Source organism: Eublepharis macularius, chromosome 6 (assembly GCF_028583425.1).
Source record: "Eublepharis macularius isolate TG4126 chromosome 6, MPM_Emac_v1.0, whole genome shotgun sequence".
Lineage (NCBI taxonomy): Eukaryota > Metazoa > Chordata > Lepidosauria > Squamata > Eublepharidae > Eublepharis > Eublepharis macularius.
The window spans coordinates 76,230,001-76,243,926 of NC_072795.1; the positions used below are offsets into that span (position 1 = coordinate 76,230,001).

A 13,926-nucleotide genomic window follows, 5' to 3' on the forward strand; every position below is an offset into this window, starting at 1 on the left:
CTGAATTTTAGATTTGGGGGGGTGACTTTGAAATTTCCCCAGTTTGGAAGTTTTGTAGTTAGAGCCAGATATGAGGAGAACTGCTGCCTTGTTTGCAGTTCATAAACACCACACCTGGAAACAAGCAGACCTCCAGTGTCCCCCCCCCACTCTCCCCCCACCTTGGCCAGTAAGTCTGAGGAAAGAAATGCTGGGGACAGCAGATAATTGGTGAGAACTCTTTGGCTCTGTATCCTATGCTTTCAGTTGAGGTGGGGAAGAGGTTTTTTAACATTAGAGCCTCTCTTAACTGCTGTAAGAGTAACTTCTGGTTAACTATCTTTGTCCTACCATAAATAGATACTGCCTTGAATATAGATGGTAATTTAATGAAACTTGGAGAAGTTTTAGCCATGTGCCTACCGTTAACCTGAATAATACCTTCTGACTTTAGGGAGGAGCTAGGAGGAGTGCACTCATACCTGATGTCAAGCTGCTTTCATATTACTATGAGGATGCAAAAACTCTATATGAATGTTTCCGAAGAGGACGGTATGTGTCAGGTAAGTGAGAAAACTGAATCTAATCTTGAGTGACAAAAAGATGAATCTTTATGAATCCAAGAGGAGAAGGCATGGTTGCATGGCTCTGTATGGTGCTCGCTTCTCACGTGAAAGAGCATTTCCTTGGTCTTTATGTGTTCTGGCTGCTGCTTGCAGGAGTAATATTATGTGCCTTTTTCAATTACATATTTTTGGGGAAAATAGGGTCAGTAGTAGCATCCTTGTAATGTGTAGTTTAAACCTTAATTAGGTCAACATAATCAGCCTACGATGATTGTCGGTCAATTGTATGAGATGGGGGCATGATTCCTAGCTAGATTTTAAGCTACAATTCTGATACACACCCAATACAGAGAGAGAGAGAGAGAGAGTGAGTTGCTTTAATTTTGCGGGCAGGGGGACATATTTAATTTTTAATTTACCTGAAGACAGATCCACTCCTCTGGAACATTCATAATCTAAATGTTCTTTTGTAGAAAATGGTCCTTGCTTAGGATACAGAAAGCCAAAACAACCTTATCAGTGGTTATCTTACCAACAGGTTAGTCATGGAATTTTCAAAGCTATTCCCCTTTCATATCTTTTCAGGGTTGTTGACTGCCTATCTTTGGACTCTTTCTAGGTTTTGGATAGAGCTGAATACCTGGGTTCAGGTCTTCTGCACAGAGGACATAGACCATCATCTGACCAATTTATTGGCATCTTTGCTCAAAATAGACCAGAGGTAATTTGCAAGAAACTCTAGTTTGGGCAAGTAAGAACAAATAAATTGGGGCAGTATCTGGCATCTGTTGTGCAGGAAAACACATACTCTGCCTGTTCATTGATGGAAAAATTGCATCCCTTTGACTATTGTGCCAATCTCCTTAATTTCTGTTCAGGAATATGTACCGATGCTGTTCAGACTATCTGTATAGACAAGAAATTCTTGGTGTACCACATACTAATGAGATTTCTTCAGCTCTTCTGCACAGCTGATGCAGTTGTGATGTTTTGCAGTATCATCCAGCTTATCTTTTTAATTTGCTCACTGCAGTGGAGGTTGTTAAGATATTGCTGCTAGCATGCGAGCAACAAAGGGATTATGTGTTGTTGAAACATATAGCACATATCTGACTTTATGTATTGAATGCAATTCTATGTCACTTTTCCATTTTCGCCTTATGTAGTGGATAATCTCTGAGCTTGCCTGCTACACTTATTCGATGGTTGCTGTTCCTCTCTATGATACACTAGGACCGGAATCCATTGTATACATTGTTAATAAAGGTAAGCCGCTTCTTCTGTCAATTTATTTCTCTTGCATAAGGAGAATCACTTTATGAGACATGATGACTGTAGTGTCATGGAAGGGATGTGGCAGGGGCTTTGGTCTGTACAGGAGCTAATAAGTACTTGTCTATTTAGTCATATTCCAGCCCGACTTGGTCATGTGAAAACAGGCTAATTGATTGACAAGGAAAGTAAAGGGGCAGCCTGATACATTCAGCAAACAGGAAAGACTCTTACAAGAATAAACCAGTGCACTTGCTTTGTTGTAAGTAATATTGGCTTACTTTAAAAAAACAACAACAACCAGGGTGACTTGGTTTGCTACAGAAAGACTACAAATGGGTTAAGGAACCAGAATGGTGTTCCTGAAGCCTTGTTAACTGTAGAGACCATCTAGTTTGAGAAGAAAATTGCTGTTTCCTCTGAAACCTGAGAGTACTGTTCTGCTAGATGATAAAGATGCAAATATTTTGTAAATTTTAATCCACTTTTCTCTAGGAAACAATGGCTCCTAGACTCACCTGGGGGGCCAGGTTGCGGGTGATGCGGGGGAAGCAGGCAGGGAGATGGCATAATGGCCGCCATGTTGTGGAGGGGGCGGGGGAATGACCAGGGGCCGGGGGAGCACGCCCAGGCACATCTGATGCAGGCCTCTGGTCTGCAAAGCTGGCCCCTGCCCCTCAGCACTTGGCCTGTGGCGGCATCCCGCCCAGCCCTCCCTTTTGTCACAACTTTGGGGTTAGTAGGCTGCATATTGGGCATTGGACACTGATCCATTTGGGGGGAAACAGGGCCCTCAGGCTCAGTTTCCATATTATTGGGATCCCCATAAGGGGTCTGGAGAGTGAGGAATGGCCAGTGCATGCCCAATTGGGGGCGGTCAGTCCACCTCACTCTAATAACTCATTAAAGCACTGGACCCATGCTCCACCTGAGCACATTAAACAATTGTGCCACTGCCTGGGGACAAGCTGGACTGTTCATGATTATAGTTAACTTGGACAGGGTAGGGTAGGATCTAAATGAAACAAAGCCGATTATTTGTTTAAATTTTGAGGAGCAGTTTTGGTACTCATATCTTTGAAGGAGAACATTCAGTTTTAAAACTCTCGCTGCCAGCATTGATATTACTAGTGATTTCAATGACACATCAGTTGGCGCAGAACTGCTAATAGTTTGGTTTAGTTATGGGTTGCATATTGCAGCATAAAACACTGTAATTGTCCATTACATAAAAGACACTTAGTCATCTCTGATTTCATGCTTATCCTAGTCTTCAGCCAGTGAACAGTTTCTTTACAGATAGGACTGAAAAATTAACTTGGCAACAAAAAATACAATGGGTTAAAGTACTTCACTGTTATCTTTAATTGCTCATTTTTAATTCTCAGGGTTAGCTTACTGAAAATAACAATAATTTTTTTAAAAAATACAAATCTTGTAAATGTCTGGCATTTTCTAAACAGAATAGACAGTGGTCCTTTTCTATTGCATTGATTAATCTTAGTAAAATTAGGGAGTTTAGAATTTAACAAAGAGTTAAAGATTAATTCTTCAAGAACTCTGTCACCTGGGATAACATAGCTGTAATAGATTTCCTGTACTAGTCTGGACAAGTGGAGCTTGTTATTAAATTGTGTAAAGTTTGCATGGTATAACTTGCAATCAGAGCTGGTAGGGGCCAAATTATACCTCAAACATACATAGCAGTAGCTTGATTGCTTTTCTCTAATTAGACACTGCTTTGGGAATGGATGATTGGGATCACAGGAGAAAAAACTTAATCCTTCTCTGTTTTTGTAACTGCCTACAACTAGTCTCTTTCTTATGAACAAATAGGAATACAAGAGGTGCCTTCCCTGCCTGCTGACTCACACTAGTAGCCAGTCTGAACATGCTGTTCCACACAGTTGCCCTGGAGGACCAACAAATAGTGCATAGAGACAAAGGTGTCTACCTGATGTTGCTTCCTAGAATGACATTGAAAGGTTTACTGCCTCTGAAAGTATATTACCTTAGGTCCAAGAAAGGCTACTAGCCTTAATCTTCCTGGAATCTAATCTACTCTTGAAGAGCAATTTCTGTCAAGTTGATTCACAGTTCAAGGGTAGAGTTGAGTAGTATTTCTGAGTCCAACTATTTATGTGTCTACTTTGATTTGAACACTGTGTAACATTCAGTGTATGTTCTCTTATTTAAAGAGCTTAAGTTATAGCATCTTCATGTTGTAGTAATAGGAGCAACTGGCGAACAAGTAAACATTCTGTGCTACTATTCTTTCCCATCTTAATCAAGGACTGATTGTAACATAAAACCTAGTCTGTAGTTCTATCTTACTTGGCAGTAAGACCCATATTAGGAATTCCAAGTAAACTGGTTTAGGATTGCATTTAGTGTCCTCCTAACCCTGTCCACCTAAATACTAGCCAAAACTCTTGTACTCATTTAGAACTTGACTGGAGTACCACTGTCTCTGAAGGAAAACTAGATTTCTATGGAATAGTAATAACTTGAACAGTTAACATAAGCAAATTTGTGGTGGGATTTAATCTCTTTGTGTTTTGTAGTGTATTTTTCTGCAAGGAAAGTGGCAGAATTTTAAACTGGTTACAGCTGGGTGTTCTAGTTATTCCTAGAAATAACTGAACAAACTTTTGAAATGGGTACATGCGTGTTTCTACAGCTGATATCTCTACCGTGATCTGTGACAAGCCTGACAAGGCCCAGGTACTACTCGAGAACTGTGAACAAGGGAAGACTCCAGGACTGAAGACTATTGTTTTGATGGATCCATTCGATAACAAGCTAAAGGAAAGGGGAGCTGCCATAGGAGTTGAACTACTTTCATTAAAAGAAGTTGAGGTATAGGATCCTATTTCTGGAATTATCTAGCCCCTAAGAAGGGTTGTGGCCAGTTTTAGAAGGTCAAATGTACTCAATACACTCCCTTCTCTGAATTTAGCTGTTTGATTGCAGAGCTCCACAGGCTAAAAACTAGCACTCTTGAGTATTGGAGAGTTACAGTTAGACCACTCCTCCATTTCATATTGGAACTGTTACTTTGCTGTCACACTGACATGCTTAAACTCATGGATATCCCAACACCTATAGTATTCATTCTAAAGGTTTCCACTTTTGACTAGCTGACTGGCTGTCTTGCTTAATGTTCTCGCCATTTAGTGAAGGATTAACTGAATAGAGGCAGATTACAGGCTCCACATTAGAATTTTGAGGTTTCCAGTTTACCAACAAAACTGGCTCTTGGTTGTAGGGGGAAGACATCTGTGGTCTCTGGGCCTCCTGACTAGGGTACTTTTACTCATGGCTTTGTCCTTTTTAGCCTCTCATATCTATTTTTAAAACTTGTGTATATGAGCTAAGAGCAGTGCATGTAACTTATCCTGGCCATGGCTTATAGGACTTCCAGGATGGAATCCTTCATGTGAAGCAGTCTAAAGTTTCATATTATGCCAGTTTAATATTCACTTACAATGTATAACCTTAAGACAGAAACTCTTCATTAGCTTTCTCTCAACCCTATCTTTGCAGTGACAGACTAAACTGTAAAGGTAGGACTTCTCTGGAAGCCTGAGTATGAAAAATGCATCCTATTTGCCCTAATGAAACTTTTGACTACCCAAGAAAATGAGCATCCTCGCAGCTTATATTTGGAACAGCCTTCCTCGTAGTTTTCTGAACATTTCAAAACCGCTTCTTCTTGAGAAAACTCATGGTCTCAAGAAGATCCCGGATTCTCCAATTGCTCCATCCTTGTAGCATTGCTTAATGTTCTTTTTTTTTCTTATAGGCATTGGGCAAAAACAACTTAAGAAGACCAGTTGTAAGTATTTTTCTGTCTTCACCATACACGTTCACTACAAAATACAAACTCTATATTTAGATGTCATTTCTTGTTTCAGCCTCCCAAACCAGAGGACTTGAGTGTTATCTGTTTCACCAGTGGAACTACTGGTAGGTAGCAGGGATTCATCAAACAAATACAAACCCAGTCAACTGCTACTGTTCAACAAATGTAAAAGATAGTGATATCTTTGATCCAAATGATCTCTTTCCATATATACCAGATGAGTGGGGAGGGGCAGTTTTTATAGGAGGGTGAATATTCAGTGGAACTTCAGATTGCCCAGGCTAACCCCCTCCAAACTTGTCTCAGTTTTCTCTTGAGAGGTGAACAGTGAGTAGCTCCTATTAAAGCAGATGGTGTAGGGTGGTATTTCTTTATGCCCAAAAGCTTTGGCTGCCATTCAGCTTACAAGAGAGAAGTAATCACCATTCAGCATTCTGAAGTTTGCCCAATGAGCCATTAGATGCAGATATTCAGAGCCCTTTCCCCTACCCTGTTCATGAAGCCTCTGCAAGTCTATATTGTCCTATCAAGGGAAGATGAATACTGCAACAATTTGATCTGTAAACTGGCCTGGTTAGCAATAATTTCATGTCTGTAAATGAAAGGTGTGAGATTTCCTAGCTTTGAAGAGACAAATACTCACACTGTCAAATATCTGTGTAGGTAATCCTAAAGGAGCCATGCTAACACATGAGAATGTTGTCGCTGATGCAGCAGCCTACCTAAAGAGCTTAGAGGTAAAGTATCCATGTGCTTGTAGCAAGTGATAATTTTTAGATTGCAGCCTACATAAACTTGATGCTATCATGTAGAACTATAGGCCAATGTATTAACGATCTGCTTCTCTTGTACAGATGACAACTCCTTGTCAAACATCTGATTGTTCTGTCTCATACCTTCCTTTGGCTCACATGTTTGAAAGAGTAGTGCAGGTAAGTGGATCCTTGGTTTCTATATGCCATCTGGACAATTGTTTGCAGTGTCTTGGATCTTGCCTGCAGAACGAAACTTTCTCACCTGCTTCACCTGCAGCCCCATAACATCTAATGAAATGTAGCTCTTGAAGTACAGGAGACACCAAGGAACAGCATGAGGGGAGTTAAGTCTGCTACAGGAGGGGGGAAATGGTGAAAAACCTCCCTTACATGCATATATATGATTGTCAGTTTTTGGCCCTGCACTTTTTAAACATTCTTTTACTATTTAAGTGGTTATAAGGAAGAGTAGTTAGCTATAATTATAGCTAGGTGCTGGCTTTCTAAGCTACTCGCCTAGCAAAAACATGTTCTTTCTTCATAATTGACTGCATAGTCTTAAATATTTTGTATAAGATTGTGAATGAATAGTTTACCTTTAAAGCGCACACATATGGCCGGCATGTATGTGCACACACCAGTTTGTAAGAAAGAGTCAGCATGCATTCACTTGACAAATGAAACCAGTTTTTGGATAAATGTGGGATTTCAATCACGTGTTCAGCTGTATGTGCAGTGCACTGACTGCCATGTGACAAGTACTCAAAATCAAGTGTGCACTGCACACTGATTGTACATATGTATTCAATGTAGTATGTGAACAGGGCTAAAGACAACACCTTACTGGCTTCTAGATATTGTGTTTGCTGCCTGAAGGATTTATCATTGGAGCTGGGCACTTGTAAGGCACTAGCTTACTACTGTGAAGCAGGAAGATGAAACAGTACAGGCCGCCTAATTAATAATACATATAAGTGTTTATCTTCTCTTATGGATTTCTTTTCATTGCCTTTCCTGTAGTAGCAACTCAGTTCTGTAGTTACTGCAAATATTTTTTTTAGATTGGTAAGAAGGAAGATGTGAATTTCACATCTAGCATCAGCAGACTCAGCTTCCCAAAATTTCAAATAACTGACAGTGATAACTTTGCTTTCTTTCCCTACTCATGTCCAATATTCCAAATATGTACTGCTTGACAAATTCATGACCAAATTGTGTCTAGCCTATACAGCATTTTAATGGCTCCAAGGATGGGGGGCTCAATTTGGAGGGTGTTAAGTCCTGGTAGAACAGCAGGATTTGAGTCCAGTGGCACCTGAAGAGACCAACAAGATTTTCAAAGTATGAGCTTTCAAGAGCTCTGACTCTCAAAGCTCATACTCTGAAAATATTGCTGGTCTCTAAGATGCCACCAGACTCCAGTCTTGATGTTGTCCTGCAGACCAACACGGCTAACCACCTAAAACTGGTAAATTGTTACAATATATAGGTTTTGTCTGCTTACATTTTAGACTGTAATATACAGCAGTGGAGCAAGAGTAGGGTTCTTCCAAGGAGATATTAGACTTCTAACAGATGACATGAAAGCACTGAAGCCCACACTGTTTCCAGTAGTGCCAAGACTGCTCAACAGGATCTATGACAAGGTAACAATTTATTGGTCACTTGACAGGTGTCCTCTATTTTAGATGTGTGCTTTAACCACTTGGATTTTGTTAACATCTAGTTGGAAACATGTTTTGTATTGCATACAAAAATAGCTTTGGATACTAAAGCCTAAGAGCAGGAACCAGCAGGTCTTAAGCAGGTAGGTGCCTCTGGGATCTCGGCAAAGTGTATTACGATAGCTATAAAACTATACTAGTTGTAATTCCACACAATAGCTGAAGGTGAGAGACGGTAACATGAATGGTGCACAGTTAACAATTTTCATGATGAAGGAAAATACCAAATGCATAGTATTTCTGATGACTGATCTTTTGCAGATACAAAGTGGTGCTCAAACAACATTCAAACGTCTTCTTCTAAATATGGCTGTGGCAAGGAAACATGCTGAAGTGAAGCAAGGCATTCTCCGAAACACAAGTATTTGGGACAAGCTAGTATTCAAGAAAATTCAAGTATGTATTTCAAATACATCAACACAAGTCTGTTTGATAAAATTGCCATATGGCCCTCAAGAAGTGCTGTAGCAGTGATGGCTGTAATGACAATGTTCTCCTATTTCTCTTTATAGGACGTCATGGGTGGGAAAGTGCGCATAGTAGTAACTGGAGCTGCCCCGATATCTCCATCGGTCTTGAAATTTCTCAGGTCAGCTTTTGGATGTCAGGTAAGATTGTGGGGGTACACGGGTTCCTTAGAACTTTCTTATTGTAAGTGTCACTGCTATAGAACTTGGGAGTTCCTAGGAAAAGGCTTGATGATGTTGAAATAAATGAGCAATGTACATTCTTTTTCTGAAATATTTTTAGCTATTGCTATTGGTTCCTCTTAATTCTCTTTTCTTTTTAAAAGATGAATTCTCTTTGTTTTCTCATTAATTTATCTTTGAGGGTTTTAAAACTATGTGATAGTATAGATTTCTTCACGTGTGGATTTCTGCCAGTTATTGTGCCACTGTAATATGATACAAAGGATAAAAAGCAGTCTGATTAAGCAGAAAAGTCCTGGCTTGTATTTAATTGTTTCTTTAGTGGAAAACTTTGTTCTTAATTTTCCAACTATGCTTGTAGTATATTAATTTTCCAACTATGCTTGTAGTCTTAGAGATCTAAATTGAATCTTCCTTTTCATTAATGAGGAATTGATTCAAAACTGACTCAAATTTCTAAAAAGAGGACTAGAAGGATTGCTGGATTTCAGGGAGAAATTTGGCAAAGATGCACTGAGTGTAGCAACTTATTTATGAAATGTAGACATCTTTACTGCTGCTATAATAAGCTTCTGGTTATGCATGGAGCTGACTTGCACTGAAGCAAGTCAGCTCCAGACTGAATTGCTTTGCTATACAAGTAGGCTGGTCAGTTTTCAAAATTCTCTCATATCATCCTGTACTGTGAACTTGTGATAGACTGCTGCTAAACAAGTACACTGTGTGAGGCCACTGACATGTACTTGATCTGCTAATCATGACTTCCAATGACAGACTAAGCTGCTTGATAAAATGCTTATGTAGCATCCATGTTGGCTCTCAAAGGCTGTATCTAACACTAATTTTCTTAATCAGATTTTTGAAGCATATGGTCAAACAGAATGCACTGCTGGTTGCACTTTCTCATTACCAGGAGACTGGACAACAGGTACGGTTACTTCTCAAAACATAGTGTAGATAGGTAACTAATTTGGGTCTAAGTTTAGAATATGGATATCTGTGCAGTGTGGAAAGGAAAGTTTGTGAGTACAATGGCATCTTTACCTGAGCTCTGGTAAGAACATCCTCAGATAAGGAGAGTGTATGTCTACTGCCTTATTCATTTGTATCTGGGAAGGACTGACCTAACCTGCAAGATGTTAAATTCTGTTTAGATTGGTGATTACTTTAAATTTTATGAGACAATGGAGATAAACTTCTGTTCCCCTCTAATAAAACTGGATTGGTTGTTCCAAACAACATTCATATTAAGCATCCAATAACACATCTAAATTTAAGGAAAAATAAGCACCTTGATGTTTCATGTACATTTATTTATTTGATTTGATTTATAGTCCGCTTTCCTCACAGGGGGCTCAGAGTGGATTAACAACATACTAAATACATATAATAAAAACATATAATAAAACATTGGTTGCAATCATATAAATACTGTACTAAAAACATCCTAAAGCAAGCCCACATTGCATCCCACTGAGCTGCTGTGGAAAAACTGGGAATAAGATAGTGCTGCGAAGGACAGCAAGAAAGAACAGGCAAATGGACCTCTTGATTACTCTTGAACTTTATTATATTCCACTAGCTTGGAGTTAATGGTATCTTAAATGGCTGACAAGATGTATAAAGAAAACATTGTACAGAGCAAACTTTTCAATGTTGTGGATGGTCTCTTCCAGACCATGTTGGGCCACCATTAGCCTGCAACCTCATAAAACTTGAAGATGTTCCTGAAATGAACTACTTTGCAGCTAACAATGAAGGGGAGGTAAGCAACCTCTCTGGTCAAAAATTATGTAGATTTACCTTATTCATAAATGGAGATGGAGCTAAAACTAAGTTGTATCTTCTGTAGATTTGCATTAAGGGACCAAATGTATTCAAGGGTTACCTAAAAGATCCAGAGAAAACAGCAGAAGCCATTGATAAGGATGGTTGGCTTCACACTGGAGACATAGGAAAATGGATTCCGGTAAGAAAGCTAACAAAGAAATAAATGTCTTTTCAGATACCATTGAACTTTTGTTTCATTTTGCTATGACAGACAAATACAGCTACCGCTCTGCAGTCATTCTGAACTGTCATTCTGAGCTATTCTTGGCTACCAAGTGGCTCACAGGAAGGATGTTGAAGTTTTAAATATACTGTTTAATATAGACCCTAAAGAATAAAGTTGTAGGAACCATGCCTTTTCTTGCAGTCTTATGAATGAATAATTCCTGTAAACATTCCTGTAATTCCTGTAATAGGCATTACTATGCAAACAGTAACTGATAACAAGTATTTAAAAGTTGTTGGCGATTTCTGTGGCTAGGATAGGAGGGCGATTACAGGAGCAGCTAAAAGACAACCTTTCTTGAATGTTGTCCAATCTGGATTAAATGTTAAGTGATATACTAACAAAACACCTAATGAACTTTGACTCCAGGCTGCTAGCAACTGCTGGTATTGGGGACTCTTTCAAGGGTAAGCTGAGCCTCAGCCTGATAAGCAGGTGGCAGCTGTGGAGGAGTGCTGTGAGCCAGCTTCAGTGGGTTAGCCAGGTGCGACTTTTCCTGAGCAGAAAAGATGTGACTGGGGCACATGCCACAGTGGCCATATCTAGATTAAGTTACTGCAATATACTTTATGTGGGGCTGCTTTTGAAAAGTGTTCAGAAACTTCATTGGTGCAGAACGCTGCACCCAGAATGTTGAGTGGAATGGGTCATAGGAACCAAATCATTTCAGTCTTGGCCCATCTCTTCTGGCTTCCACTCTATTTCTGGACACAATTCAAGGTGGTGGTGTTGACCTTTAAAGCACTTGGGACCAGCATGCCTGAAGAATTGCCTACTTTCTTGTGAACCTAACTGACTACTATGATTACCTTCCGAGTCACCTCTTCAGGGTGCCCACACCTGAGATTAGGTGGGTGGCAGCCTGAGAGATGGCCTTCTTGGTCATGGCACCCAAACTCTGGAACTCTCTCCTCTAGGAGACTTGTGTGTCCCCCTTTTGTTGTTATCTTCCACTCTTCTGTTTCATCTGGCATTCCCTTAGTGATTCCTCCTTCCTCCCTTGTGTGTCAATTGTTTTTTATATTTTCTATGCATATTTTAGCTTTGGTTTTAATTGTTTTAGTAATCATAGAATCATAGGGTTGGAAGGGATCTCCTAGGGCCATCTAGTCCAACCCCCTGCACAATGTAGGAAATTCACAACTACCTCCCCTCCCCATGCCCCCAGTGACCCCTGCTCCATGCCCAGAAGATGGCAAAACACTGTCAGGATCCCTAGCCAAACTGGCCTGGAAAAAATTGCTACCTGACTCCAAGGTGGCGATCAGCCTTACCCTGGGCATATAGGAAGGGGCCACAGTGTGTGTGTGTGTGTGTGTGTGTGTGTGTGTTTGGTTTTTAATTGATAAGATGTACTTTTGTATGTTTTTAATCTTCTAGCAGCCTAATAAATGCAGTAAGGCAGAGTGTAAATTTTATATATTAATAAATAATATAAAAACTTTAGCAGAATTACAATTAAGGACTTTCATAAAAGGATTTACAAATGTTTTCATTTGAACAGCTTGCACAGGACTTGTACAGCTATCACATCTAAAGCACTCAAATGAATCCACATGTACCTAATTGTTCCTGGTGAACATAGTTCTCCTATATCCTTCCACAGGCCTACCCTCACAACCTGGGATGTCAATCAAGAGACGTCAACATATCAAAATTATGATTTTCGATATGTGATGACAATGGGGGGAAATCCATAAATAAGAACAATCCTTTTCTTTCTGCCCTTTGTATAGCCAGAGCAGAGTTGTTGAATAAGCAAATCAGACCTGTTCTTTGCTGCCACTACCACTGTCTCTGGGTAACTCCAAGAACTTGACCATTAAATATCTTGATTCCAATGTGTATTCTGCAAAACAAAATGTATTTCATTTAATGCATGGAAAGAACTGAAAGAGGTTGATGCAACCTCTAGAACTTTTATACTTCGACTGCAATAGAATGTACTACAAACTTGCCTTTTTCTAATATTCAATCATTCAGAATTTGAAGCTTGGAGATAGCAGGTTAGTGCTTTTTCCCACTTAAATGATGATATGAAGTTGAATGTTAGTAAGTCATTATTTTGGAAGGTTTCTACCCAAACATCAGGCTTTATTGTAAAATAGCCCTCTAACCTTCTCCAAAAATTAAGGCAATAAGGTTGAAAGGAAGTACTTACTATAATAATTGACAATGGGACACTTGTTATAGTTTTAGCTAGAATCACTGATCATGGATATTTATGTATAACAATTACCTGTTACTTAGTTGCTAGCTAGTGTGTCCAACAAGCAATAAGCTTTGTGACTAGAGTATAGAATACACTGAACATAAATTACTTCAAATGCTCTAACTCTCCTTCACAGAGTGGAGCCTTGAAGATCATTGATAGAAAAAAGAATATCTTCAAACTTGCGCAAGGAGAGTATATTGCACCGGAGAAGATAGAAAACATCTACATCAGAAGTGCTCCTGTAGCACAGATCTTTGTGCATGGGGAAAGTTTACAGGTAACAGTGCATTCCTGTAGAGCCGAACTTCAGAGATACTGACTTGGTCACACTGTAGATTGATGATTGTGTCAGCTTGAGTGACACATTCTGGAGCTTCACTAAGCTACAGAGGAGATATAATACAGAACTAGTGGGTGGCATGTTTTATTAGAACAGAGCTGCCTCCCAACATGAAATGACATGTAGGAACCTCTGGCCCCAAATCAGAAAGTGTGTGTATGTATTTTACTCTGTGGAGGCCCTTACCTTGTGGAACAGTCTGCCTGAGGAGATCAGGAGCGACCCCGCTCTCCTTGCTTTCCACAAACGATGCAAAGTTGTATTATTCAAAAAGGCTTTTGTATTGTAGGGAGGGGTCTTAGTTACTCCACTAATGAGTTAGGGACCATAGACTTCACCCATAGGCTTCACCACTGTGTTGCTTTACGTATTACCTGTTGCTTTAAATATGTGCTCCTCTATGTCATCCCTAGAATTGCTTATGTTCTGTTTCAGCATTTCTTCAACTCTGTATGGGATTCTTATGAATGTTATTTCTTTGTAAACTTGCATTTATTTACCCTA

General features: G+C 39.6%; 1 protein-coding gene across 4 annotated transcripts in view; it reads left to right on the forward strand.

Moving 5' to 3' along the window:
• ACSL5 (acyl-CoA synthetase long chain family member 5) overlaps positions 1-13,926 on the forward strand; it is a 55,952-nt gene that overhangs the window by 37,676 nt on the left and 4,350 nt on the right. For all 4 annotated transcript variants that reach the window (XM_054982834.1, XM_054982835.1, XM_054982836.1 and 1 more), the window contains exons 3-18: positions 434-542; positions 1,019-1,083; positions 1,165-1,266; positions 1,712-1,811; positions 4,498-4,676; positions 5,623-5,655; positions 5,735-5,786; positions 6,346-6,419; positions 6,537-6,614; positions 7,949-8,083; positions 8,423-8,557; positions 8,674-8,769; positions 9,667-9,739; positions 10,488-10,576; positions 10,664-10,780; positions 13,216-13,359. In XM_054982834.1, coding sequence (XP_054838809.1) covers positions 434-542; positions 1,019-1,083; positions 1,165-1,266; positions 1,712-1,811; positions 4,498-4,676; positions 5,623-5,655; positions 5,735-5,786; positions 6,346-6,419; positions 6,537-6,614; positions 7,949-8,083; positions 8,423-8,557; positions 8,674-8,769; positions 9,667-9,739; positions 10,488-10,576; positions 10,664-10,780; positions 13,216-13,359 — 1,581 coding nt within the window. The remainder of the gene's footprint in view (positions 1-433; positions 543-1,018; positions 1,084-1,164; positions 1,267-1,711; positions 1,812-4,497; positions 4,677-5,622; positions 5,656-5,734; positions 5,787-6,345; positions 6,420-6,536; positions 6,615-7,948; positions 8,084-8,422; positions 8,558-8,673; positions 8,770-9,666; positions 9,740-10,487; positions 10,577-10,663; positions 10,781-13,215; positions 13,360-13,926) is intronic.